Below are 27,341 nucleotides of genomic sequence, written 5' to 3'. Positions count from 1 at the left end.
TGCTCTGACATGCTGAGGTCCCAAGGTGATTTGATTCAGTGTCTGCCTTTGATGTCTTAATATCATATATATTTGTTTTTAAATGTGCAGACTTAACGCATTCTCCTTTAACAAGACGCCTGCAGAAAAAGCTTTCTGGCCACCCCAATATTGTCCAGTTTTGTTCCGCAGCGTCAATAGGAAAAGAGGAGTCGGACACTGGGCAGGCCGAGTTCCTTCTGCTCACTGAGCTCTGCAGAGGTAAAGCTCCTTTGGAGTCGGAGCCGTGGCTTTCTCACATGTTTGAGCAGTTGTGAAATATTCCCAGCCCCTTCTCTCCCGGGAAACGCTTTGGTCGTCATGGGAAGAGCAGGGCTGGCTGTCAGGCGAGGCCAGAGAGGTGGACTTGTGTGAGCTGGGCAGCTGCCTTAGCCCCTGAGGGCACGTGACCTACTCAGGGTCACTCGCACTTGTTGTGTTCTTGCTGCAGAAGGAAGGAAGATTCCCTAGTCCATTGACAGGAGTGGGAGGGAGCTGGGTGTCTTGCAGAGAGTTCTAGGGGCAGAGTGGTCTACGTGAGTGACCTTGAATGGTGCCGAGTGTGAGGGGGTCAGACGTTGGTGCCTGGCTCCTGAGGCAAAGCTGAGTGTCTGTCTACAATGGAAGCAGCACGTGCCCCGTGCAGGATCGGGGCCTGTCCATGCACTGAGCGTCTACCTTGTGCTCGGCGCCACTGGGGTTGACACAGCAGTGGGTGAGGTGGAGGGCCCGCCCTCCTCCTGGAGCTCGCTGTCTAATGGGTGATGCTGAATGGTGTAACTTACAGAGAAAGGTGTTGGGGCAGGACTTGTATGGCCAGTGGGTGCAGAGGCCTGGCCGGGAGGGCCCAGAGCTGGGGACCGGACTCACCGGACGTTGTGACCAGCAGTGGTCACCAGCAGTGCCTGTGGGGAAAGAGGAGGCCAGGGGAGCAGCAGAGGAGACTGAGGCAGGCAACTCCCTAGGGGGATGCACCCCGAGCAGCTGGGCCAGTGCGCCCACAGACATGCTCCTCCGGGGGTCGCTGCCACCGCTGAGGAGCTGTTACGGAGGGAGGCAGGCAGCCGTACGCCAGCATGAGGGACTGATGAGGTGGGGTCTCTGACAGGGCATGGAAGCCCTGGGCTCCCAGCGGGAGTGGGGTTAGAAACTGGATGGGGCACCGGTTATACTCACCACTCCTGGAGGTCCCTGCTTCTTCTCCAGCCACAGAGCTGGGCGGTGTAGGTGCCAATTCACCGGGCTCAGTTCTGGTGTCACTGTTCTTCCACTTAACGGGTGTTTACTATTATTGTTTCTAATTACAAAAGTACACGCTTGTTGAAAAAACAGCAGTGTATAGGTGCTTATAAAAACGGGTTTTCACGAGACATGCTTTTCCTTGGAAACGCTTGCTGCGTCAGGCATCTTTTCACACCACTGCTCTTACCTGTTCCCACTTAAAGGCTCGCAGTTGTGTGTAGATTGACACCACGAGGTCTGTCACTGGCATCCCTTTTGTGACATGTACCTCTTCTCCACCGTGAGTGTTGGTGCACGGCATTGCCCCACATCTGGCGTGAGCCTAGCAGAGGTGGCCCTGGGGGCTAGGTCACCAAAGCAGAGACTACGGCAGGCAGGGGTCGGTGGGCCAGAACGTGCAGATCCTGAGCTGCCGATTCCCTCTGTTTTAAACGTTGTAGAGGTGAATGCAGTTATGTCAAAAACCCAAACATCACAGAAGTATGAGGAGTCCACGTCGTCACCCCAAGCCTTATGCCCCCTCTAGAGCAGTTAGAATAATAGTGTCTTTTGGCACTGCTGTGTGCAGGCACAGGGGTTCAGTGACTCACCCAGGCAAAGCAAATAGACCCCAACCCAAGTCCAGTCAGGGGTGAGGTAGTTCCAACTGTTGGGGAGAAATGAGGCTAGGGAAAGGGGGTGCACATTCAACGGGCTGAGCAAAGGTGGCTCCCTGGCCGCTGATGTGTGAGCCTGGTGCTGAAGGAAGTGAGGGAGGGAGGCCCTCCCAGCCGAGGAGCAGCATGTGCAGAGTTCCTGAGGCGGGGACAAGAAGGAGGCGTGTGGCTGGAGGGGAGTGAGCATGGGGGGCACGGCAGGAGTGGTGAGTGTCGATCACGGGTGTGCCAATGACCTTGGTTTTGCATCAAGTGGGAGGGTCTGGGGAGCGCAGGAGCTGAGGCAGCCTGGGGCCTGGACCAGGGAGGGAGCAGCGCAGGGCCAAGGAGAGGGTGGGCTCTCAGAAGAGGCTCTGTGGATGGTGCCATGCTTCAGGACGTCCAGGGTAAGAACAGGATTGGGGGTATTGGGGTGTATGGACTGTGGGCAGCCTGTGGATCTGGCGCTCAAGGCATGAAGGTAGGTGTCCCTGGTAGACGACATGCAGTCATAGAGGAGCCAGCCAGCCCTCCACCAGAGGGTCCTGGCTTCATTGGTCTGGGCTGGAGCCAGTCACAGAAGGACTGGGGTCCCTGGGCTACAGAGGTGTGGGGAGCCCCTGAGGGTGGTGTCCTGGGGTCAGAAGGGGGGCCCAGAGCCTTGCCGTCTGCGTCTGTGCTCCCAGCACATGCTCCGCTCCACGTACAGTCTGTGCGTTTGGTATGGAATGCACGGTTCCTGAGATAAGCCCGTGTGTCGACAACCTGAGGAAACGTCGCTGTGATTTCACTAGAGAGATTGAAAAGATGTGCGTGTCTTGGGTGGTTTCTCCTGTAGCTGCTGTGTCAGCCTGACTCCGAGTGGTAAGGGTCTGTGATGCTTTTCTTGGCGGCCTTGTGCGTGCTCTGCGTGGGGCAGCAGGTGTCCTTCCCCAGGGGGCTCTAGCTGGAGTGCATCCCGTCCCGTGGTGGTTGCCTTTCCACCACACTCCCGTCTGGGCAGTTTCCTGGAAGTGTTGCTTCTGTCTCCAGGGGCTGCGTAGTGTAAGGCCTAGCTGACAAATCCCTTCCCCTGTGCCTGCCATGGAGAGGCGGGGCAGTCTCCCGTGGTGGGCTCAGAAGGGCAGTGGGTGAGGCTGTGTGGCTGTGCCGGCCTGAGGTGGGTCTAGCATTTATAGCTCCGTGGTGATGTGAATTGTCTCTTTTAGGGCAGCTGGTGGAATTTTTGAGGAAAGGTGAATCTAAAGGTCCACTCTCGTGTGACACCGTCCTGAAGATCTTCTATCAGACGTGCAGGGCGGTGCAGCACATGCACAGGCAGAAGCCGCCCATCGTCCACAGAGACCTCAAGGTAGGCCTCCCGGCTCCCCTCCACCACTGGTCAGGGTGTCCACGCTCCTGAGCAGTGAGGTGTGTAATGGCTGTACCACAGAGGTTGGGAATGACCAGCGTAGGAGCTTCTTAATGTGAAAGTGGATTTTCTGGAAGCTTCTCCCTTGAAGTAGTGACAAGAACCCTCTCTCCACAGCATCCAACTTTGCGGATGCAGGTGGATGCCCCCCCCCGCCCTCCGGGATCCTGGAAGCCTGTCATGCCCAGTGGCCCTCCTGCGACCCGGGGCCTCCTCAGGGTTCCCGCCATTTCCTGTGGTCAGGCTATTTCCTCCCCGCTGTGGGTGGGCGTGCCACCACTTCACCCCGCCTTCCCACCCTCGCAGCTGTGGGAATTCTCAGCCCACAGTGCTCCCTTCTTTCCGCTTTGTGGAACCAGGAGGAAAGCGACTGCTCCTCTTGATTGCTCTTGCTGCTGCACCGTGTGGAGCCGATGCCCGCTGGGGCTCTGCCGGGTGCCACTGCCTGCGTTTCCCCACGGGCTCGCCATCCTGCAGTGAGGAGTGCTGCAGAGGTGCTGACACACAGCAGGGCCTCTGGGCTGGGCTGTGCTGCGGCAGCTAGGCCTGTCCCCTTGGCCATCGCCCTGGCCGGCCACACTCGGAGCTGCCTGTTTTGGTGTTGCTGGCAATGCCGCTGGGTTGGGCCCTTGCCGTTTCCTGATGATAACCAGGCTGGGTGTTTCTGCCCAGGCATGATGGAGTAGTTAGTGCCTCATTCTTCAGTTAACTTACTCTTCGTTTTTTGCCTTTTTTTCTGTTTTTTGTCTATTAGGTTATTTTTGATTCATTGGCGCTCCTTGTATGTTCTCACGACAGTCTTTTTTAAGTTATATGTGCTGCAAATGTCTTCTCCTGGGTTATGGCCAAGTTTTTATTCCCCCATTGTGTCTCTGAAAACCCAAGACTCTGTGAAAAAATTATGTGGCATCCACGAAGATTGTGCGCCAGCTCTGGCCACGCCTTGGGGTAGCAGCAGCCCCCCTTGTCCTACTTGCTGGCACAGGTTTTTGCTGAAGAATTTCAAAGCAGACCCCAGACCTCATGCCATTTCACTCCCAGAGACTTCTACTCGACTTTGGGAAAATAAGGATGTTTTCTTATACAACCAAAACACCATTGTTGCTTCAGCAAAATTTAAATACCCCTCAGTGTTATCTCATGTCCAGTCTGTGGCCAGCTTTCTGCGGTTTTCCCCAAGTGTGATGGCCCTTAAACCTCGCTGACCTGGAGCAGCGCCCTCCCCCGGATGGGGCAGGGGCAGCTGTGGTTCCCCCTTCTCAGTCTCATCCTACCCCACCCGCCAGGGCAGGCTCCTCCTTGGATGCCTGAGTGGCCGGGAGTCACTACCATCCTGTCTGTGGGGGTGGTGTCTTCGATCAGATTTGAACCTTGGGTGAACCTGACCTTTTTATTTTGTCCCCTGAATCTGAGAGGCCTGGTTTCAGGTGACTAGTTGGCAGGTACCCCCATTGCAGAAACCCGTGGGGTTGGGAACCACCTCCCTGGACCCTGCGAGGGGCTTGTTGGGGGGACGTGCACAGAGCTGCGAGGGGCACGTCCAGGACGCATGGGCAGCGGTGGTCCTGCAAATGGGAAGGCCTTTCTCTGCCACTGGGGGCTCGTGAATTTTCCTAGGGCATCAAGACTCTTCTGGTTTATGTGTTAGGCACATGCTTGTGCATGTGTAGTTTTTGTTAAGGGAAGTAAAAAACTAGGAGGACAAAGTTAGTAAAGAATCAGTGTTCGTGAGCTTGGCCTGGGTTTGATATCCTGTGTCTTCTAAGTGCCCGGTGTGCGCCAGGGGACCATGGCAGCCGGCCCACAGCAGTGCCGGGCCTCCCTCCAGGTGTCTCCATGGTCTGTCCACGGGAGTCCTAGAGTGGCGCTCTGTGGAGGGGCAGGCCGGACACGGGGGACAGCAGAGCCCGTGGTCCCACTCGGGCTGTCCCACTTCTCATTCATATCTTTGTATCAGGTGTTGGGCTCAGTGTTAGGAGTTTAAGGTTTGTTTGTCCTGTGTAGCCCACGCTTAGTGGAGTGAGCGTCATAGGAGCTCACTTCACGTGCCTGATCCCTGTTTCCCGTGTTTGTAGCCAACAGTGCTGCTCTGGGCCTCTGGACGTCCTTGTCCTGTGCTCTGGTCCGTGGGCGCTTGCGTCCTCCATAGAGTGTTGGCGAGTGTGTGCGTCTTTGCTGGGACTGTGCCCCCAGCAGCACCTGGTGGTCCCTGTGCTTGCGCCCTGTGGGCCCTTGGTGTTGGCGGGCCTTTAATCTCGGCGCTGGTGTGGTGCATGCTCGTGGTTGGAGCTGCACTTGCTTCCTGTTGATGCAGTTGACCATCTTCGTGTTTGTGGGAGCTTGGGTTTCCTCCTCGGAATGTTCCTGTTAGAGCCTCTGCCTGGTTTCCCACGGAGTCATTGTTGCTTTCCCGGAGACTCACTGTGTGGGTTATGTGTGGCGAGTGTGTCTCCTCCATGGCTTGCGTTTTCACTCGTGATGGTTCGTGTCTTTGATGAGGATGCTCTCTTTTCAGTGGAGTGTCTGTCAGCCGTCATCACGTCTGTGCTCCTATCCTGTTGAGGACTCGTCACCCTCCGGCACGTTGTCCTGGAAGATCTGTGTTTGCCTTTGCGCTGGGGCAGGTCTTCCTTGGTTCCTCGTGGGGCCTTCTTTCTCCTCTCCCAGCTCCTTGGCTGCATGGCTGACATGTGCCCACGTCCTGTGGTGCCACCTCGCCGTGGGTGTGGCGCTCACTGGATCTTCCTGTTGCACCGTTGGTTGGTCCTGGTGCCCCTCTGCCTTACTTGCCAGAGCTTCACAATATGGCTTAAATCTGGTTCTTGGGATTGGGGGGTTCTTTTTGGCTCTGTGTGTCTCTCCACTAAATTTTTGAATCAGTTTTTCAGGTTGAACCCAAAAAACTTTTGGGAATTTGATTGGAATTGCCTTGACTCTCCCTAGAGCAAGGGTCGACAAGCTCTTTCTATAAAGGGCCAGGCTTTAAACATTTTGGCTTTTTGGGCCATGCAGTCTCTGCCAACCCTGCTGTGTAGCACAGAAGCAGCCACAGCCAGTAAAGCTGCTTGTGGACCTGTGTCAGGAAGTATTAGTCTCCCTTTGATTTTTCCCAACCACTTAAAAACATAAAAGCCGTTCTTAGCCTGTGGGCTGTACAGAAGCAGGCAGGGGCTGAATTGGCTCCAGGACGGTAGATCGCGACCCTGGAGGGATTGGGGCAGATCTGTGCCTTTCGTGTTAAGAGTGTGGTCTAGTTTCCTGTGTATCTTGGATTTTAAAAATTTATCTCAGTTACTTACAGTTTTCTGAGTAGGAGGTCTTTTATATATCTTTTGTTAGATTTCTTCTTAAGTTCTTGATCACTTTGATAATTTCCAAGTGGTACGTTAATTTTTTTCATCTTCTAACTGACTTTTCTAATGACTTTCCTTGTATATCCCACATTGTTAATTGGAAGTTATCTTTGATTGAATCATTCTTTCTTTTATTTTCTGAATTGCCCATTTTTAAAGGTACATGTACTGATTCTGATCAGAAAGGAGTTAGACACTGCCTTTTTCCCTTGGCTGGAGGAGAGCCCCTTGCTGACCTTTCTGTGGACCCTCCCGCCCCTCAGGCCGCTCCCTGCCCAGTGGCCTCTCCTGCCTTTGATAATTCCCACTGTGTTTATCCCACAGCCCTGTCTCTGTCCGCTCCCCAAGTTCATGAGTACTGTCTTCTGGCATTTTGCAGGTTGAAAACTTGTTGCTTAGTAACCAGGGGACCATTAAGCTGTGTGACTTTGGCAGCGCCACAACCATACTGCACTACCCTGACTACAGCTGGAGCGCCCAGAAGCGGGCCCTGGTGGAGGAGGAGGTGAGCAGTGGGGCCGGGCGGTGTCTCTCCTCAGCCACTGGGATTCTCTGACTGTGGCTGTGCAGTGTGTCCTGTGAGCCCGACCGACCAGACCCACACCCGCTCCCAGGGCCACTGTGAGGGCCCGCCCTGTTCCTGACAGCCTGCCCTCGCGGCTCATTTGTGGGCAGGAAGCAGCGTATTGGAATGTTGCCTTGCGTCTCTGTCACTCAGCTCATCCCAAACCTGCCTCTGAATGTGTTAAATGTGAAGCTTGCCCGGAGGTCAGGTTGGCGCGGAGCACTTGCTCCCTCTCCCTGCGTCCGTGGCATCTGCATCACAGCCCAGACCAGAGGGAAGTGCAGGCCCCTTCCCCTGTTGGTGCACAGGCGTCCGTGACCCGCTGCCTGTCACCTGCAGCATACAGCGCTCGTCCAGGGAAGGTTCTGTCCTCCCCATGAGCCCTGTTATTAAATTGGAGATGTGTGCCAGGTCATCCCAAACCCACTGAGTTCTCACTTTTGTGTCAGAGCATCTATCACATTCCCAGTGAAGTGATATCCATGTTAATGCTCCAAACCGGGCTTCTCTCCGAGTCGGCTGGTGGAGCTTAGTGGTGTTGGAAGTGTGGCTGTGGCTGAGGCTGAACTGAAGCACAGGAAGGAGCCTCGGTCCTCGTCAGGGGGCTGGTTTGTGTAGTTTTGTCACCACTTCCAGGGGCTCTGCGTCCCCGTTGAGTAGTTGGAGCAGATGTACAGAGTCATGCGGCTGTCCGCACTGTCAGGTACACAGTGTTTTTGGGTGATGGTTGCTTTGCTCTTCCAGTCAAGGTGCAGTCTGCTTACCCTGTGGGGTGCATGAAGACCTCTCTGCCTCTCCCAGCCTTGCATTACCCCCAGCCGCCTTCTACACTGCGGTTGTGGGAGCCTCTCATCTGTTGATTGTTCATAAGGACTTGTGGGTGCCATTGTTCTCATGGTTCATCATTCAGTGTGTCGGGAATTATTTTGGTGCTAAAATGCCCTGGATGTGCTTCACGCTGGCTCCTGTATTTGACATGCTCCCATCATTTTGGAGCACCTGTCTACTTTCTGGAACAGCAGGATGTTCCGGCCTCAGCAGGTACCTGCCCTGCGTGGCCCCGGCATCACCTGTTCCTCAGAGGAGATGAAGCTCTGGCGGAGGTGTGTGCGTCTGCCTTGGTGTCTACGCTTCCAGTGGACTGCACGTACAGCCACATGCCTGCATGTTAGCTCACGCCGCGTGCCTATCTACATGTATGTCCTTCTAGAGATCACGCATCCATGCTGACCCCTCCTCCAGCCTGTCCCATAGGCTTCTTGCTCCCATCCTACATCTGCTTGTCCCTCTTTCTCAGCAACAGCCCAGCCCCAACAGCATCAGCGTGTGCCTCTACCCCATCAGTCCTGCTGTACATTGGGAGTCCAGGGTTACCAGAAAAGACAAATCTCAAAGGAATTCAGGATTTACTTGTGGTTCTTCTGCCACCCCCGCTGCAACCCAGACCAAGGACATGCCGACGGCGCTGTGCTTAGAAGTTCCTGGATCTGTTACCTTTCCTTCAGGGGGGTTTTGTTACTCATTTGAAATATGGGTGTACCTTGGAGATAGTGTGGGCTCGTTCCAGACCACTGCAGTAAAGCAGATATGGCAGTGAGGGCGAGTCATGCGAAGCTTCTGGTTTCCCAGTGCATATAGAAGTTATGTTTACACTATACTGTAGTCTAATACGTGTGCAATAGCATTGTGTCCAAAAAATAACGATATACATTCATTAAACAATACTTCATTGCTAGAATAAATGTGATACAGAGGCACGAAGTGAGCAGATGGTGCTGGAAAAATGGCTCCAATAGACTTGCTCGATGCAGGGTTGCCACAAACCTTCAATTTGTAAAAAGCCTGACATCTGCAGACTGCAATAAAATGAGATGTGCCTGTACGTTTGGATTTATCTTTTATTGTTTTGTCTTATTTTGGAATTGATGGACTTTACTTTTTGAGCAGGTCCAGGTTTACAGAAGAGTTTAGCTGAAAGCAGAGCTCCCGCATCCCCACGCTCCTCAGTCTCGCATCCTCCAGGTCCCACTGCACGGTTTCCTGCTTGCCTCTTGAGTCTCTTTCTCCAGAGATGAGCAGAGGGATGTGCGTTTCCCACTCCCCATCTCACGCTATGCACGCTCTCTTGGCTCCTGTTGGCTCTTTCACTTCGGGTGTCTCCTGAGTCAGTCCACACGACTGCACTGGGGTCGTCTTCATTTCCTTTGTGACCGCATCGTGTCTGGGTTTTTTTTTTTTTTTTTTTTTTTTTGTGAGGAGATCAGCCCTGTGCTAACATCTGCCAATCCTCCTCTTTTTTTTTTTTTTTTTTTTTGCTGAGGAAGACTGGCCCTGGGCTAACATCCGTGCCCATCTTCCTCCACTTTATATGGGACGCTGCCACAGCATGGCTTGCCAAGCGGTGTGTCGGTGCGCACCCGGGATCCGAACCAGCGAACCCCGGGCCGCCGCAGCAGAGCGCACACACTTAACCGCTTGCGCCACTGGGCCGGCCCCTCATGTCTGTTTTGTACAGCCCTGGTCTCTCCAGGCAGTACCTTCTGCCCGTGGTCACGTGTGTGCAGTGTCTTGCACAGTCTGCAGCCTGCACGTGTTTCCTCATGCTGTCAGTGTGCAGTCCTAGAAGTGCCATTGCTGGGTTGAAGGGTTAATGCCACACGTTGAGCTACAGAAAATAGTTTTTAACGGAAGTTTCTCAGATTCACACAACAGCGCAGAATCATCAGCATACAGCTTGATGACCCTTTTTTTTTTTTTTTTTTTTTTTGTGCGAGGAAGATCAGCCCTGAGCTAGCATCCATGCTAATCCTCCCCTTTTTGTTGAGGAAGACCAGCTCTGAGCTAACATCTATTGCCAATCCTCCTCCTTTTTTTTTTCCCCAAAGCCCAGTAGATAGTTGTATGTCATAGTTGCACATCCTTCTAATTGCTGTATGTGGGACGCGGCCTCAGCATGGCCGGAGAAGCGGTGCATCGGTGCGCGCCTGGGGTCCGAACGTGGGCCGCCAGTAGCAGAGCGCATGCGCTTAACCGCTAAGCCACGGGGCTGGCCCTGCTTGATGACTCTTCCCATGTGGACTCTTCCCTGTTCTCACCTCTGGGCCACATGGTGCCCTGGCCTCCATCCCTCCTAGTGCTCTGGGCGAGTCCTGCCTAGGCTGAGCACTGTAGTGTGGTCTTCTGAGGGCCTGCTCAAGGCCCTTGCCAACTTTCGATGGGGTCTTGTGTATTTCTGAGGACTTGCAGGAGTTACTGACTGGTCTGCTCATGAGCCCTCTGTTGGCATGGGGTCTCACATGCATGCTTTCCCAGCCTGTGGCTGACCTCTTCAGGGTGTTTACTCGTGCAGAGTAGGTCTTCAGGTGGAGAGAGTTGATCACGCTGCCTGTCCTCGATGTCGGGGCACTGTTTGTTCACCGTCTCCCTGGAACCCGCAGCCGTGGGTCGGCGTTTGTGTGTTTGCTGTGCCCTGGGACGCACTTTCCCTGTGCTGTGCCCACTGGCTGCTCGTCTGTCACATGTTCCGCCCTCGTACGTGGTCTCAGGGTCTTTCACGTAAGGATCTGACCCAACAGGTAACTGGTGTAGTCCTCCCTCCCGTCACAGAAGGTTCTCTGTCTACAAGAACTCGTCAGGAAGCTCCTTTTAGCTCAGTGCTTCCGTTCACATGCGAAGCTGGCTTGTGTGCGCCACCCTGGATTAGGTTTCCTGTTAGTGAGGCCCACTTCTGTGAACAAACAGCTGGGACGCCATGTTGTGTGCTGTGGCGTGGCTGCTTCAGCAAACACTGGAGGCCATGAGAGGTGGACGAGATGAGTGACTCTGGAGATGGGCGGCAGAGGGGGTCAGGAGGGAGGTGAGCAGCCTGAGATCTTTCTGGAACACAGTGGGATGTAAATGAGCATTGTCATAAACGTCCTGCAGTGTATTTTGGAAAGTTGCAGGGCATTGATGCGAAATAAAAAATATTACTTGGCTGTAACTTTTCCTTTGAAGTGTCTTTGTCTTTTCTTCAGATCACCAGGAACACAACACCCATGTATAGGACGCCAGAAATCGTGGACTTGTACTCGAACTTCCCGATCGGCGAGAAACAGGACATCTGGGTGAGGCTGCACCCCTGTGGTGCCGAGCAGCCCTGCCGCACAGGTTCTCGGGCTCAGGTTCTAGCCGCCATGGCTCAAGAGGCCACGTTCCCCTTGGTCTCCCTTCTTTTTTCTTTTTCTTTTCATTTTTTCTTCATTTTCTGGAGAGTCACTTGTGACTGTTGTTGGTGGAGGTGGACCAAGTAGAAATTGGATGGGGTGTCAGCGTGGAGCAGAATCGGCACAGGGTCCTGCCTGGGCGTCGTGCCCACGACAGGTCTGCTGCCTCAGGCTTGCACCTGAGCTCTCCTGGTCAGAGCCCCTCCGAGGTCCTGGGGATTCATGGCCAGACGCTGGACATCCCAGACAGCCTTGGAGCTTTATGCCAGCCTGGTGAGGGCCCGAGTGAGGGCTGGTCCTGACGCCCAGAGTGGGGGGTCTCAGAGTGAGGGCTGGGGTCTGATGCCTGGGTTGGGGGGTGCGTCTCAGAGTGAGAGGTTAAAGGGGTCTCAGAGTGAGGGCTGGGGTCTGACACCCCAGTTGGGGGGAATCTCAGAGTGAAGGGTTGGAGGGGTCTCAGAGTGAGAGCTGGCGTCTGACAGCCAGGTTGGGGGGATCTCAGAGTAAGAGGTTGGAGGGGTCTCAGAGTGAGAGCTGGGGTCTGACACCCAGGATGGGGGCAGTCTCAGAGTGAGGGCTGGGCTGGATGCCCAGGTGACGCTCCTCCTTCGCCTCTCTGAGGCCCTGCCCCATCGACGGAGGGCGGTCCCTGTGTGGGGTGAGCATTGTGCCTGGCTGTGCTCCTCTGGTGTCTGCTGATCCTTCTTTCTGAGTTGTGTGGGAGTGCAGGGAGTGCAGCCCTGAGTGGCAGGGTGCTGCCCTGCCCGCGCCAAGGGGTCCTCTGGCCTCCCTGGTTTCTCTGAGGGCAGGGACAGTGGCGCCTCAGCCCCAGAGCGCCCTGAGCCACTACCCCTCCAAGCTCTTGGTCTCAGCTGTCAGACCCGCGTCCAGTGCTCCTGCTGTAGACGTGGGTCTCTGTCGGTGGGACCTGCGTGCTGTAACCTTTCTCAGTAACGGAGGCAGTGCCAGTGCTGCCGCACACTGCGTCTTCCTTTTCCAAATCTCAGTCGGCCCCATGTGGGTGCCCTCAGCACGTCCCAGCCTGAGGACGCACGCACACATGCACATGGGAGTTTAAAAGGTGAACCTGAAATTGCACGCTTAGGGCTTGGCCTCCTTGGATGTCTGCGTGTGCTGGATGGGATGCTGGTGGGAGGCAGTCATGGGTCCCGCGTCATGTTGCCGAGGGTGGGTGCTGTGGTGGGATAGAAGTGAGGAGAGACTGACGTTTGGTTCAGGGCCAGTTCTGTGGAAACCCCGACTGACTGTGTAGGTTTGGTTCCTGCTTTGGTGGTTGGCTCGTGCTTCTGTGGACACTGAACAGCGTGGAGGTGGGGTCTTCTTCTGCAGCCACCCTGTCCTGGAGGGTGAGAAAGGCCCTGGCCGACATGCCCTGATGCTCAAACGCAGAACTTTTCATTTTGAAGAACCCTTTACCAGAAAATGAGAGATTGGAGTTCTTTACTTCTCTGACCTCAATAGTCCTCTGTGTCTGATGAGGCTGGAGGAGCGGGCTGGCTGTGGGGAGTGCGGGGAGTGTTGCAGCCGCCTGTGCCTAGCTCAGACCGGGGCGTGGCTCGGCACGGAGACTCAGCCTTAACTGTGCCTTCGAGGATCCCAAGACGGGGCAGCCGGCTCCTCTGTCCCCTCTGCCCCGCCTCACCTCTCTCCTTCCCTGCAGGCCCTGGGCTGCATCTTGTACCTGCTGTGCTTCGGGCAGCACCCTTTTGAAGATGGGGCAAAACTTCGAATAGTCAACGGAAAGTACTCGATCCCTCCTAACGACAGCCGGTACTCCGTGTTTCATGGCCTTATCCGTAAGTCCTGTGTGCAGGGACCACAGAGGACACTGTCCTGTCTGGGGTGGCACTGTCTCCTGCCCGGCCCCTTGTGTGGCAGCCTCCCTGGCACGGGCTTTCTGGTGGGGCCCCACTGGGGCAGCCCCTGTGAACTTATGCTGCTCTGACTATGGTGCTCTCAGTGGTTGGATTTGATGATTTTGCTCCATTTTATTGTTGCTCTTTATGTCATCATTTCCTCACTTGCTTTTAAAATTGGTAATGTAAGTAAAACACAGGGCCTTGGGGGTCTGTCACCTCTACGAGAGCAGGGCAGGCCCTCCACCAGGACTTTGGACGACACACACTGCCTCTGCCACAGGTGCCACGCTGAAGGTCAACCCAGAGGAGCGGCTGTCCATCACGGAGCTGGTGAACCAGCTCCAGGAGATCGCAGCGGCCAGGAACGTGAACCCTAAGTTGCCCATCACCGAGGTAGGGCCCTCCAGGTGTTGCTCGTGGTTGCATGGTCTTGGCGTCATGTCGAGGGCCCAATCTGCTTTAAAGCGGGTGACGCAGCTCTGAGGGGGCTCCCGAACATCATGCAGTGAGGAGCCCCCACGCAGCCTGAGGTGATCCGAGTCCCTCTGAGGGCGGGACTGAGGGCAGCCCTGTGGGGTCACAGGAATCGGGAGTAAAGCTGGGTGTGGGACACCCCGTGACGACTCTCGGCGTTTCTGTATCTGACAGGCACTTAACGCGTGGGCCCGTTCCCGTGCCAGGGGGCCCAGGGTAGGATGTGGAAACAAAGGCCCAATGTGTCAGACAGTGGCCATCGGTGTGGGGAAGAGAGAGCATCGGGAAGGCTTGGGCAATGGGTCTGGTTCAGAGAGAAGGGCCAGGCGAGGAGAGGACCCCTGAGCAGTGTGGCTCTGAGGCAGGTCAGCCCGTGGCTGCCATGTGGCCCTTCACAGAGAACATGTGCCCTCCAGGGGTTAGGCCTGGGTGTGTTGCTGGGAGCTCTCCAGGGGGTGGGCAGAGGTGCCAACGGACAGGCGCAGGGGCACATTCCGATCTTAGCACCTCTGGAACCCAGCAGCCGTGGCTGCTGATGTTAAAGCCCTTCCGTAGCTTCTGCTCCAGGCCACGTGGGGCAGCGCACAGCAGACGGAGCCCCAGAGTGAGGACAGGAGTAGGACCCTAAAGCCCAGAGTGGAGCCACACGAAAGCTGGGCTGTGTCGTGAACTAGGATCGTGTGAAGGAGTCATCGAGCAGATCCAGCGGCATCTGCGTGTCCTTGACGTGGCTCAGAGATACTGAGTGACGTTTACCAGCATTTACGAGGAGTTGTGAGGAGTGTCCGGTCAAATGTTTTGTTCCTTGTAGAACTGACAAAACAAGGAAATCAGGCTGAGAACTTGTGAAGAAAAGGCATGGTTGATCTGAGGGACGTATGCTATCTTACGTCCAACAGAGCGTATGTATCATCTTGAAGCATCCACGGACTGTTAACATTGGCCTCCTGTCAGGTCACAGAGAAAGACAAAATTTCATCATGTTCCATAGAGTTGATAACACGTACGCCTTACTTTCTGAGCTTTGTGTATTCTTCAGAATACAAGAATATTTTTTAAAACCCCACAAAAAACTATAAAGCATACTTCCAAGTCACCTATACAAAGAGCAGCGGTGGATACTACGACCTGTTCAAGGCTGAGCATGGTTGAGGCCGGAGCTCGAGGGGGGCTGGGCAGGCGTCCTGCAGCCCTGCTTCCAGCCTGGTCCTGATGCTGCCAGGGGCTCCAAGCAGCTCTCCCAAGGTTTGGGCCTTGAGGCTCCAGCGGCGCTGGCTCTGGGCTCCGCTCGTGAAGGACAGCGCCTCTCACTGGGCGCAGCCCACTGGTCTGCTTCCACAGCAGGCAGAGGCCACGAGCTGGCTGAGCCCAGGTGGCTGTGGGTCACAGACGCCCCGCCCTGAGGGTCTGCTCATCCCCATGCTGCGTTCGTCCTCTGTCGACTGCAGTGCCTAGGTGCAGGGGGTGTGCAGCAAGCCCTGGCTGAGTGGGGCAGGTTCACGCTGCCTCCTCTGTCATGGCAACATTCGCCTGAGAATTGCGAGTGGAGGTTCATTTGTCACTGTGACCCACCCTTTGGTTCAACTGGACCGTTTAGAGCCTGGGAAATTCTTCCCTTGGGTTTTACAATAAACCGGGTAGAGAGAGGAGGGTTCATCGGTAGCCAGCGTGCCTGCAGCTAGTGGATGCCGCATGCTGGTGTCCTCCGTAGTGAGGAGCAGTGTGGACTGCAGGCGCTGTGTGCCGGTGTCTGTGAGGTCTTCCTGGCGGGGAACGGCGTGTCTCTGACCTCTGTAGAAGTTGACTCCTTGCTTGTGAATCCTTATAGCTCCTGGAGCAGAATGGAGGCTGTGGGAGTGCTGCCCTGTCCCGAGGGCCATCCCCTCCCGGGGGCCCCACGAGCAGCGGCTACAGTGGAGGTGAGTACCCTTGCCCTATACCTGCGGTTTGCCCCCTGGGTTACCACACTCCTGCTGTGCTCTTGCAGGGCACCCACCTCTTGCTCTCGTGGGGCTTTTGGCCTGGCAGCAAGACAGGCTGCACATTGGGGGTCCTGAGGCCACCTTTGGGTTCGTGATTGCCTGGAACTCCCAGGACTCGGCGGAGTCGACACTCCAGCCAGGGTTTAGGACAGGGAACTAGGGGAGAGGAGCAAGCACCAGCTGTCCCATCCTGGTGCCGTCAGGACAGCGCTGCTCCTCTGCAGCACCCTGTGACAACGGAGGCAGGCTCAAACCCTGGCGCCTGGCATGCAGGGTTGTGGGGGTGACCACACAGGCATTATCGCCTGCCTATGTGGCTGACTTAGTCTCCAGCCCCTCGGAGGCCCAGGTGATGCATGTGCCCCATGGCCCCTCCCTGAGTCACCCATTGGCCTGGCCACGGGCCAGGTAGACGAGGGCGTGCCTCGCAGGGCTGCGGACTTCGGCTGCCAGGAGGAGTGCATTGGAAGGGCGCCTCGTGGGGAAACAGAGCGACTGTGACGGGATTCAGGGAGGGCTGCAGAGATCTGAGGTGGGGGCTCAAATGAGGGTGTGGCAGGGCGGTTCTGTAGGAGTGGAGGTGGGGCTGGTGGGTTGTCCTCAACACTCAGGTCGCATTTGAGTGAGTGGTTTGAACTCCCCATGTCCGCTGTGTATCAGCGTGGGTCTGGGCACCCATTGCTGGTGTGACGCAGCTGTGTCCCTGGAGGAGCCCTCAGCCTGGGCTCTATGTGGCCGCACCCAGAAGGTTCCGGGAGGCCAAGCCAGGATATGCTTCTCTGTCACGGGCCCCCGTCCTAATCCACCACATCTCACTGTCTGGGGTGTGCAGTCCAGCACCAGGTCCTCCTGAGCTCTCCTGGCAGCCAGCCGACTCATGTCCTAGCTTCTCCATGTCCACAGTATGGATCCAGCACCACCGGCTCTGGATGCCCAGCACGTGGGGCAGCCTGGATGGCCGTGGGGGGTGGGTTCTTGAGGCACTGAGACGAGACCGTACCACACGCGTGCTTATACCACACGTGTGTGGGGTTGCTTGTCTGGGGCCGGGCTGGTCACTGCCTGATGAAGGAGCAGTGTAAACATCACATGTGGAGCATGGCTACATCTTAGCGGCTGCCGAACAGCCTGAGAGTGGCCAGCCCTTTGTCCTACCTGTGACCCAGCTGTCTGGCCCGTGTTGCTGCATGGGTCACAGAAGCCGTGGGAGAGGCCTGGCAGACGACCCTGCAGCACAGATGCAGCACGTGTATCGTGCCTCCCTTTTTCTGCTGACTGCTGCCACCAGAGCTGCCTTTGAAGACCGTGTGCCAGGGACCTTGGGGTTTGAGGCCCCACCTTCCTTTGTTACCATCTGTTCACATCTGGGTGCAGCCTGGACCCCTGCAGACGGGTTGAGTCCCAGCCTGAAGCACACCTGAGGTCCAGCCACACGGCCTTTCAGGGCCCAGCCCCTCCTTTGGCCTCCCGGCAAAGCCTTCTCCGTCCCGTCCTCTGCCTCTGTGGCCTCTGTGTGCGCGGTGTCCCTTTGCCTCAAGTGGAGGCTGCCTTGCCTTTGCTGGGCCCCTCAGCACGCATTTGTGTGACAGCGGGGTCCCAGCTGGCGTCCAGTGAGTGCGGAAGTGAACTGGGTCAGTGTCCTGGAGACGGGAATGGAGGCCTTGTGCACGCAAAGGCCTGCTAGCCAGAGGTTCAGGCTCTCGCGGCCTGTGTTCAGGTTCTGCCCTCCTGAGAGTGGCCTGGGGTGCCTGGGCACGCATTTTGCGGGTGCTGCACAGAGTGGGGCCACCCGCCAGGCTTGTTCCTCTGCTTGGCCCTGGAGCGCTGGTGGTTGGGGTCAGCAGGAGTGCAGTTCGCTGCAGGTTCTCGTCGTCTAGGCTCTCCCGTCTCTGTGGGGGTTGGCACAGCGCCCAGGTGTGCTGGCTCCCACTGCGACCTAAGGCTTGTCTCTGCTGGCAGGCCTCGTGGTTGCCGAGTATGACCAGCCCTATGGCGGGTTCCTGGACATCCTGCGTGGGAGCACCGAGCGCCTCTTCACAAACATCAAGGACACGTCCTCCAAGGTGATCCAGTCCGTCGCCAGGTGAGTCAAGGGCAGGTTCTAGGCGAGTACATGTGGTTTCTTGGTCCTTGAGATTCTCCCATCTGTGGGCACTGCCTTGCCCCCATGCCTGGCAAAACTGGCGTCATGGCTGTCGGTGAACGTGCAATGCTCACGCCACCCCTGCCCCTCTGTGCAGGCTCAGCCGTCAGGCTTGCAGTCCCCTGGTGGGCTTTGTGCTGTGGGGTGGCGGTGGCCCCGGCAGCCTTGTTTCCACCCTTGCCACGGAGAGCATTTTGGTGAGACAGTGGAGAAGTGCAGACGCTGGGCCTGCAGGAGCTCCTAGAGCTGTGGGCCAGCATCGCCCTCTCCCAGGAGGCCGTGAGCCCCTGCCTCGGAGTCCCTTTTTGCTGTGACAGCACCCCTCACGTTTGCGCTGTGCATGTTCTATGGTGTGGAGGGAGTGGGGCGGTCGTAGGGTGCCGAGATGACTTGTTACCGCCGTCCCTGTTAGTTAAAATGTCAAATCATTCGGACATGGGCCGGGTAGGTTTGAGCGTGTGGGTGAATGAAGTCGCGTGTGAGCGGACTGTCGAGGGGAACAGAAGTGGAAGCTGTCCTGTCCTCTTGGATGCTGGCCCACGGTCCCCATGGCCAGAAGCATGGTGTCCTGTGAGGGGTCTTGGCTTCGCCCAGGGAGCTCTGTGCCGGGTGCCACTGAGCCCCAGCTGGCCCTAGTCTCCAGCACAGCCACCAGCGGCCAAGGCGTCGGCATCGACAGGAGGCAGTTGCTCCTATTCCGGCTGTTTGGGGGGACGGCCGCGGAAGCTGAGCAGAGATTCTCGCTGACGTGTCACTTCTCCTCAGTCCAGGGGTCAGGATGTGTGTCCTTTGCTGCAGATCACCTCGTCCTCCGAGTCGTGGGGGCTTCTTGGGCTTGCTTCCTTTATTCTGATTTTTGTGCCGTGGTTATCGTTTTGTGTCCACAATTGTTGGCAACACAGGTAAAGGCGTGTGCATTTGTGTATGAGCATGCGCACGCATGTGTGACCACACGTGTGTTGTGTGTGGGCATGAGCGTGTGTGTGCGTGCACGCTGTGGTTGTGAGCGTATGTGTGCGTGTGAGTATGCTGTGGTTCTGAGTGTGTGTGCGAGTCCACTGTGGTTGTGAGCGTGTGTGAGCATGTGTGCAGGTGTGAGCATGCTATTGTGAGCCTGTGTGAGCATGTATGTGTGAGCGTTGTGTGAGCACGTGTGCATGTGTGAGCATGCTGTGGTTGTGAGCGTGTGAGCACGCTGTGGTTGTGAGCTTGTGTGTGAGCATGTGTGCAGGTGTGAGCGCACTGGTGGGTGCGTGCATGTGTGAGCGCTCTGTGGTTGTGAGCATGTGTGCGTGTGTGAGCGTGTGTGAGCATGTGAGCACGCTGTGGTTGTGAGCGTGTGTGTGAGCACGCTGTGGTTGTGAGCATGTGTGCATGTGTAAGCATGCTGTGGTTGTGAGCGTGTGTGAGCATGTGTGCATGTGTGAGCACGCTGTGGTTGTCAGCAAGTATGTGAGCATGTGTGCATGTGAGAGCACGCTGTGGTGAGCGTGCGTGTGAGCCTGTTTGCGTACATGTGTGTGCATTATGCTGTGTGGTGGGTTCCGTAGCACTTGTGTGCTTTGTCTCTGATGTGAGCTTACAGGAAAAAACTTGATTTCTGCCCAGTGCTGGGTGTCTTGTGGGGCAGGGCATCCACTCACACTTCGGTAGCCCTTTGTGATGTCCCAGGCCACACCTCGTTAAAGGAAGTGTTTGCCCGTTTCTAACGGCTGGCTCTCTGGAGTCCTGCCCACGGAGACAGGAGCAGTTGGGTGGGCTGTGGCCTGCGTCCTGAGTGTGAAGGCTGAAAGAGCAGGACAGGGCGTGGACGGGCGGTGTAAGGGCTTTACACCAGTGGTTGCTTGGCAATTACCTGTTGTCAGCATGTGCTTTTCCGCCCGTGCTTTTGAAGGTACGGCAACCTTGCGTGAGGGTGCTGGGCCATGGGGTGTTTTGCGTGTGTGTGCCCCAGGCTTCATGGGTCTCAAGGGCTGTCCCCTGCACTTCCTGCTGACTGTGGCATCGTCAGGGCGGCAGGTCATACATTTCCACTTGTGTCCTCAGCATCCTCTTCCCAGCAAGTGACGTCTTGGGGTGGATTCCAGGACTGGAGGGCTCTTGAATTGCAGCCCTCTGATGACAATGAACAGGCAATACTTGGACGTGAGAAAAGCTACTTAGCCTCACTCACAGAGAAATGCAAATTAAGACCCGGCTGAGATGCCATTTCTCACCGGCTCTAAGGCGGGTCCAGTGTTTCCCAGCCTCTTGGCACGGCTGCTGGGAAGAGAGCAAACGGTGGGGCTGTTGCCACACTGAGGTTGCCCTGGGCCTCAGCTCCTGGCTTCCGGGATGGGCGCCGAGAGAACTGCGAGATGAGGTGACAGACGACGAGGGAGATGAGCCCTCATGGCCCGTGCTGCTGCCGAGGTGGGGGCAACCCCTAGAGGCCTGTCGCCAGAGGGCCAGACAGAAGAGGCAGGCGAGCAAGACTGTGCGGTGGGCTGGCCCTTGTGAGAAAGGGGGACTGGAGAGTCACATGTCTGTTCACGCTCTCAGAGCAGAGTTCTGGAGAAACAAACATAAAGTAGTCACCTGTGAGGGTGGGGATGGCGGTGCTTCCCCCCTGGGCTCAGGTACTGGATTTACGTAAACGTCTTCCTTCCCTAAATGGAATATTAACAGAGAAGTAAGGCTAACACGCCGCAGGCCGTGGCACAACCAGAACCGTGTCTGGTGACTTGGGCGTGGTGGTATGTGGCTGCCGAGTGGATGCACCCAAAGGCAGGGCGGCGGGAGGACGTGAGGCAGCTCAACATCGTCCTGGTGTGATGTCGGGATCAGACTAGTAAGATGGCGTGTTACGTCATCAGGAGCGAAGATTTCTAGAAGAGAACAGGGGTGTGTGTCAGGGTCCCAGGACCACCCCCGCGTCGGTGCTTCACTGGAGGACACGCAGGACTTGGCTTGGAGCTGCCCCAATGGCTGCAATTCATTTCAGAGAAAGGACCCAGATCAGCACAGGGCAGAGGCGTGTGGGGCAAGGTCTGGGAGCAGCAGGCGCAGCTTCCAGAGTCTTCTCCGCATGGAGTCCTGCGGGTCGCACCCACTGCCCAGCCCAGGCTGCGGCCACGTGGGAAGCGTCATCAGGGAAGCTCCGTCGAGACCCGGCACCCAGGGTTTGTGTTGGGGCTGGTCATGGGGGCACCCCTGCTTGGCATGCTCCAGTCTCCAGAAGGAAAGAGGGTCCCGGCATAAACCACATTTTGGTACAGGCAGTCTGGGCACAGGGGGCCACTCTTATCAGTTCTGGAACCGTGAGAACCCTCCCGAAATCGTCCGGATGCCCACCGAGGGCCAGCCTTGGGAGCAGGCCTCTCGGAGGATAAGTGGTCAGGCTCGTGTGTAACTGTCTTCTGCCCAGGACACATGCTCGAAATAAAAGAAATTCCTTAATTCCCCGTGTTTGTTAAGTTGGTTTGGAGATAATGGTGTGAATTCACCCCTTTTTGGTTCTCCCCACTGAGAAGGCCTAGGAGAGGTGACAGCCGTGGCACCTGGCCTGTGATGTATAACTGCCCTTTCCCACAGGAGGGGTGGCTTCCTGGACCAGCATGTGAGATGGGGTGGGCTGAGCACCCGGTCTTCCCTGAAAGCAGGGAGGCCATCACAGACTGCCGGGCCCTTCACAGGGCAGACCCTGGTCGCGGGGCTCCCACTGGCCAGAGCTGGGACCACTTGAACCTCAAGTGTCTTGGCCAGAGTGGATGGAAACATCTCAGATACTGACAGAATCAGAAGTTTGCAGTGAAACTCTCCAAAACAAACACACTGACAAATCAGAGTATAGGATGAGGAAGTGGCAGAATACGTTGGTCCTGCCCCTTTTTCCTACAAGGGCCATGACGTTCACACTCGTGTTCACGAGGGCTCAGCACCATGGTGTGAGAGGCAGGCGGACCTCTTCCCCTCGCGGCCCCTAGCTGTGCTCACTGATAGAGTCCCATGTGGTGAGGCTCAGTCTCTGCGAGGGTCTCCAGCCACCCCAGGGCTCTGCAGGCCACAGGAGGACCCAGTTAGGGTCTCAGGGGCAGCAGCCCCAGTCACTGTTAGCAAGGACTCCAGGGACACTGGGCAGCCTGCTGCAGGCAAAGCCCCCATCATAGGGTGTGTGGACCCGGGAGTCCTGCGGGGAGCCTATCCTTGGAGGAGGGCCTTTCACATGCATGCGGACTCAGCCGACACAGCTTCTGCCTGCCCGCAAGTGCCCACGGCTGCCCCACACGTGTGCACAGCTGGTCCGTGTCCTGCCTCAAGGACCTGGGCCTGAGCCCTGTGTCCATGGTCTCTCACTGGTTTTAGGGACAGACCTTACATGTCCACCCCCTGCCCATGTCCTGGAGCCAGTGCACCAGCTCCTCACAGCCTCCTCTGACCATGCGCCCTGAGTCCGCAACTGCGTGTGTGTTTGAACGCCAGGCATCTGGCTCTTGGTGTTTACCTCTGTCCGCCCTGCACCCCACCCAGGTGCTTGGGCCATGTCTCCTTGGGCAGACACTGGAGTCGAGTGGCCAGATCCTGCACTGGGCTCCCCAGCACTAAGTGCCCAGATCGGGAGTGTCTATGGCCCTGTGTCCTGTGGACTTGTACCTCTGGCCAAGTGTGTTTCTCCTCCTGTGAACTGCCTGTTCTCATCCTGTGCTCTTTTTTATATGGGGTTTTGTTTTTGTGTTTCTTACTGATTTTTATATTGCATGTTTTATATACTAATTTTTTTTTTGTGCAAAAAATAAACATGGCCCCAGGTCTGTTCTCTGTTCTGGTCGGCGCCTGGCCTCAGTCCCTGCAGCCCTCAGCATGCTCTCTTGTCTGGTGAGGCATACCTTCCTCCTTTTCCTTTGTTCCCAAGAATGTCAGCTGTTCTTGCACAACTCTTTCTTCAGATGAATTTTAGAATAAGCCTTTCAGGTTGCCTGTGTGGTCCTTAGGATGTTGCATTTTATGACCGGTTTAGGGACAGTTGGTCTCCACGGTGCTGACTACAGCCTCCAGCAGGGAAGCGTCCCCAGCCCGAGGGTTCCTTTCCTGCCCTGCTTGATGCCTGCTGGCTGCCCTCGGAGCGGGGTGGGAGGGGAGCAGCAGGCATGTGGAGCAGCAAGCCTGCACAGGGTGTGCCTGGTGCCCCGTCACCCCTGGAGCCAGCAGGGCCAACTGCCCTGCTCAGGCTGGATCACACAGGAGGGCACCCCACGCTGCCCTGCCTCGCTAAGTCTAAAGATTAAAACCATAAAATCAGACCTAAGTGAAAAAGCACACCTGATTTATGTTTGGGAGCATTAGTATTTTAAAAATGATATCACTCTTCAGGTAATAAATTCATTGCAATACGAATAAAAATTTAGAAATTGTTTCCACAGATTTTGATTTTAAAATTTATATGTAAGTTACCCAAAATTGCCTGCAGTATTTTAAAAAATAAGAACAGGGGACAAACCCTATCATGCGTCAATTTTTTCAGACATCAGTATTGTATTGGTATAAGTTAAGTGGTTAGTCTAATAAATGGTACACTTACGTGGGACCAGTATAAAACAAATGAAACACTACGTCTGAGAGAAGATAATGGATTATTAATGAGTGGTGCTGAGATCGTGGATATCTATATGGAAAAAGAAAAAATGGATCCCTATCTAATAGCAGCCAAATACATTAATTCTGGTTAGTTAAAAGATCTAATTGTGAAAAGCAATTTTTAAGGAAAAGCTAATAAAATATAGAGGGACATTTTTATAACACTGGAGTAAGATTTCTTTTTTTTTTTTTAAAGATTTTATTTATTTTATTTTTCCCCCCAAAGCCCCAGTGGATAGTTGTATGTCGTAGCTGCACATCCTTCTAGTTGCTGTATGCGGGACTCGGCCTCAGGATGAACGGAGAAGTGGTGCCTCGATGCGCACCCGGGATCCGAACCCGGGCCACCAGCATCGCAGCGCGCGCACTTAACCACCAAGCCACAGGGCCGGCCCTGGAGTAAGATTTCTTAAATGTGACAAAAAATATACGTTGTGGAGGAAATGATTGATAAATTTAACTAACTTAAAATAAAAACCCTCTTTTCCTCAAAAAAATACATTGCTTTAAAATAACAAAAAGAGGGCCAGCCCCGTTGCTTAGCGGTTAAGTGTGCGCGCTCCGCTACTGGCAGCCCCGGTTCGGATCCCGGGCTCGCACCGACTCACCGCTTGTCCGGCCATGCTGAGGCCGAGTCCCACATACAGCAACTAGAAGGATGTGCAACTATGACATACAACTATCTACTGGGGCTTTGGGGGGGAGGAGGAGGATTGGCAATAGATGTTAGCTCAGGGCTGATCTTCCTCACACACAAAAAATAATATAAAATAACAAAAGGATATGGCACTGATAGGGAGTAAATATGCTCAAACTATGGAACTGGGAAAGGGAATAGAATCCCCTGTATACAGTGAGTTATGAAAATTAATAGAAAAAATGAAAAATGCATAAAGGCAACTAGCAGGACAAACTGAATAAACTATGAAAACATGCTCGACTTCATTATTTTGTAGATCACATATAGTTAGGTTGTGTTTTTGATCCACTCAGACTATCTCTGTCATTTATTCGGTGTGTTTAGACCATTGACGTTCAGAGTGATTATTTAAACAGCTGGGTTAATATCTACTGTATTTGTTACATTCAGAGCAATCGTTGATACAGTTGGATTAATCTCCACCATATTCGTTACCATCAGAGTGATTGTTGATACAGTTGAATTAATAGCCACCGTTTTCGTTAGGATCAGAGTGATCGTTGACACAGTTGGATTAATAGCCACCATATTCATTGCGATCAGAGCGATCGTTGATACAGTTGGATTAATAGCCACTATATTCATTACGATCATAGCGATTGTTGACACAGTTGGATTAATCTCCACCATATTCGTTACCATCAGAGTGATTGTTGATACAGTTGAATTAATAGCCACTGTTTTTGTTACGATCAGAACGATCGTTGATACAGTTGGATTAATAGCCACCATATTCGTTAGTTTTCTATTTGTCGCCCTTGTTCTTTGTTCTTGTTTTTTTGTGCGTGAGGAAGATCAGCCCTGAGCTAACATCCGTGCCAATCCTCCTCTTTTTGCTGAGGAAGACCGGTCCTGATCTAACATCTGTTGCCAATCCTCCTCCTTTTTTTTTTTTTCCCCCTTCTTTTTCCCCAAAGCCCCAGTAGATAGTCGTATGTCGTAGCTGCACATCCTGCTAGTTGCTGTACGTGGGACGCGGCCTCATCATGGTGGTGCGTCGGTGCACGCCTGGGATCCGAACCAAGGCCGCCAGTAGCGGATCACGCGCACTTAACCACTAGGCCGTGGGGCTGCCCCTGTTCTTGTTTTTATCTTTATTTTTTCTATCCTTTGTAGTTTTAATTGATCACTTTATGCGATTCCATTTTCTCTCCTTTCTTAGCATGTTAGTTAAATTTTTTTTTTTACTTTTTATTCCCTAGAGTTTGCAGTATGCATTTACACCTAATCCAAGTCCCCTTCTAATAATACTGTACTGCTTCACAGGTAGTGTGAGCACCTGTAATAACAAAATAATCGTAATTCTTCCCTCCTGTCCCTTGCATCATGGCTGTTATTCATTTTACTAATACATAAGCGTATATGTGTGTATATACATATACTACGTACACAAGCATGCATATCAGATGCATTTTGCCGTTATTACTTTGAGCAGACTGTTATCTGTAAAATCAATTAAGAAAAATAGAAGTTGTAATTTTACCTTCTCTTATTCCTTCTCGGATGCCCTTCCATTCTTTATGCAGATCCGAGTTTCTGATCTGTATCATTGTCCTTCGCTCTGAAGAACTACTTTTACCATTTCTTTTTTTTTTTTTTTTTTTTTTTAAAGATTTTATTTATTTATTTTTTCCCCCAAAGCCCCAGCAGATAGTTGTATGTCATAGCTGCACATCCTTCTAGTTGCTGTATGTGGGACGCGGCCTCAGCATGGCCGGAGAAGCGGTGCGTCGGTGCACGCCCGGGATCCGAACCCGGGCCGCCAGCAGCGGAGCGCGTGCACTTAACCGCTAAGCCACCGGGCCGGCCCAGCTTTTACCATTTCTTGAAGGCAGGTCAGTCACTGAGGAACTCCCTCAACCTTTGTTTGTCTGAGAAAGTCTTTATTGCTCCTCCGCTTCTGGAGACTTTCACAGGGCGCAGAATTCCAGGTCGGTGGGTTTTTCTCCCAACACTCGACACATTTCGCTGCCCTCTCTTCTCGCCTGCATGGTTTCTGAGGAGAAGTCGGCTGTAATTCTGATCTTCGCTCCTCTGTGGGTCAGGTGTTGTTTCCTCTGGCTTCTTTCAGGATTTTTTGTCTTTGATTTTCTGTCGTTTGAAAGTGGTATGCTGAGGATGTAGCTTTTTTGGTATTTATCCTGCTTGGTGTTCTCTGAGCTTCCTGGCTCTGTGGCTTGGTGTCTGACATTAATTTGGGGAAATTCTCAGTCATTATTGTTTCAGATGTTTCTTCTGTTCCTTTCTCTCTTCTCCTTCTGGTGTTCCCATTATGTGTGCGTGACACCTTTTGTGGTTGTCCACAGTCCTTAGGTACTCTGTTCTGGTTTTCTCAGTCTGTTCTCCTGGATTTTTAGTTTTGGAGGTTTCCGTTGAGATGTCCTCCAGCTCAGAGGTCCTTTCCTTGGCCGTGTCCAGTCTGACGAGCCCATCAGAGGCACTCGTCATTTCTGTGACAGTGCTTCTCATCTCTAGCCTTTCCTTCTGGTTCTTTTAGGACTTCCATCTCTCTGCTCACATTGCTCCTGTGTTCTAGCATGCCGTCTGCTTTTTCCATTAGAGCCCTTAGCATAGTAATCATAGTTAAGTTCCCGGTCTGATAATTCCACACCCCTGTCTTGTCTGGTTCTGATGCTCGCTGTCTCTTCAGACTGTGTTTCTTGCCTTTTGTGTGCCTCATGATGTTTTCTTGGTAGACATGATGTACTGGGTCCGAAAACTACCTTGCATTTTTGTCACCATCTCTCTTCAAAACCAGTTCCTAATGTCACACCTCTTTAGAGCAGAATAGCAGTAAGAATTAAAAATCCTTTCTGTTGGGTCCGTGCCTCTACCAGTTGCAGTTTACAATGTTTCATCCACCTCTTGTGTAGACATCAGCTCCACACATGCACATACGTGCATGTGTGCATTTATGCAAGTACGTGCATGCACACTCACGTGTACACACAACACTGACACATGTAATGAACACACACGTGAGTGCACATGCACACTTACATATACCCATGTGCACAAGAGCACATGTGTATTCCCCATGGAATACCCGTGGGGTATTCCCCCAGAGCTGCAGCCTGAACAGTGAGACCCCCGTGGTCTCTCTGGGATGTGCTCTCATTG

The 27,341-nt window shown here is 54.3% G+C and overlaps 1 protein-coding gene across 3 annotated transcripts in view; it reads left to right on the top strand.

Moving 5' to 3' along the window:
• GAK (cyclin G associated kinase) overlaps positions 1 to 27,341 on the top strand; it is a 66,983-nt gene that overhangs the window by 12,790 nt on the left and 26,852 nt on the right. For all 3 annotated transcript variants that reach the window (XM_087434758.1, XM_087434759.1, XM_004432201.3), the window contains exons 4-11: positions 126 to 240; positions 3,104 to 3,246; positions 7,039 to 7,164; positions 11,241 to 11,330; positions 13,111 to 13,246; positions 13,590 to 13,702; positions 15,612 to 15,702; positions 17,725 to 17,848. In XM_087434758.1, coding sequence (XP_087290884.1) covers positions 126 to 240; positions 3,104 to 3,246; positions 7,039 to 7,164; positions 11,241 to 11,330; positions 13,111 to 13,246; positions 13,590 to 13,702; positions 15,612 to 15,702; positions 17,725 to 17,848 — 938 coding nt within the window. The remainder of the gene's footprint in view (positions 1 to 125; positions 241 to 3,103; positions 3,247 to 7,038; positions 7,165 to 11,240; positions 11,331 to 13,110; positions 13,247 to 13,589; positions 13,703 to 15,611; positions 15,703 to 17,724; positions 17,849 to 27,341) is intronic.

Source organism: Ceratotherium simum, chromosome 8 (assembly GCF_057802395.1).
Source record: "Ceratotherium simum simum isolate JZ-2026a chromosome 8, ASM5780239v1, whole genome shotgun sequence".
In the NCBI taxonomy this organism is placed as follows: domain Eukaryota; kingdom Metazoa; phylum Chordata; class Mammalia; order Perissodactyla; family Rhinocerotidae; genus Ceratotherium; species Ceratotherium simum.
The sequence above is the reverse complement of the archived record's forward strand: the minus strand, read 5'-3'. Positions and strand labels throughout refer to the sequence as shown.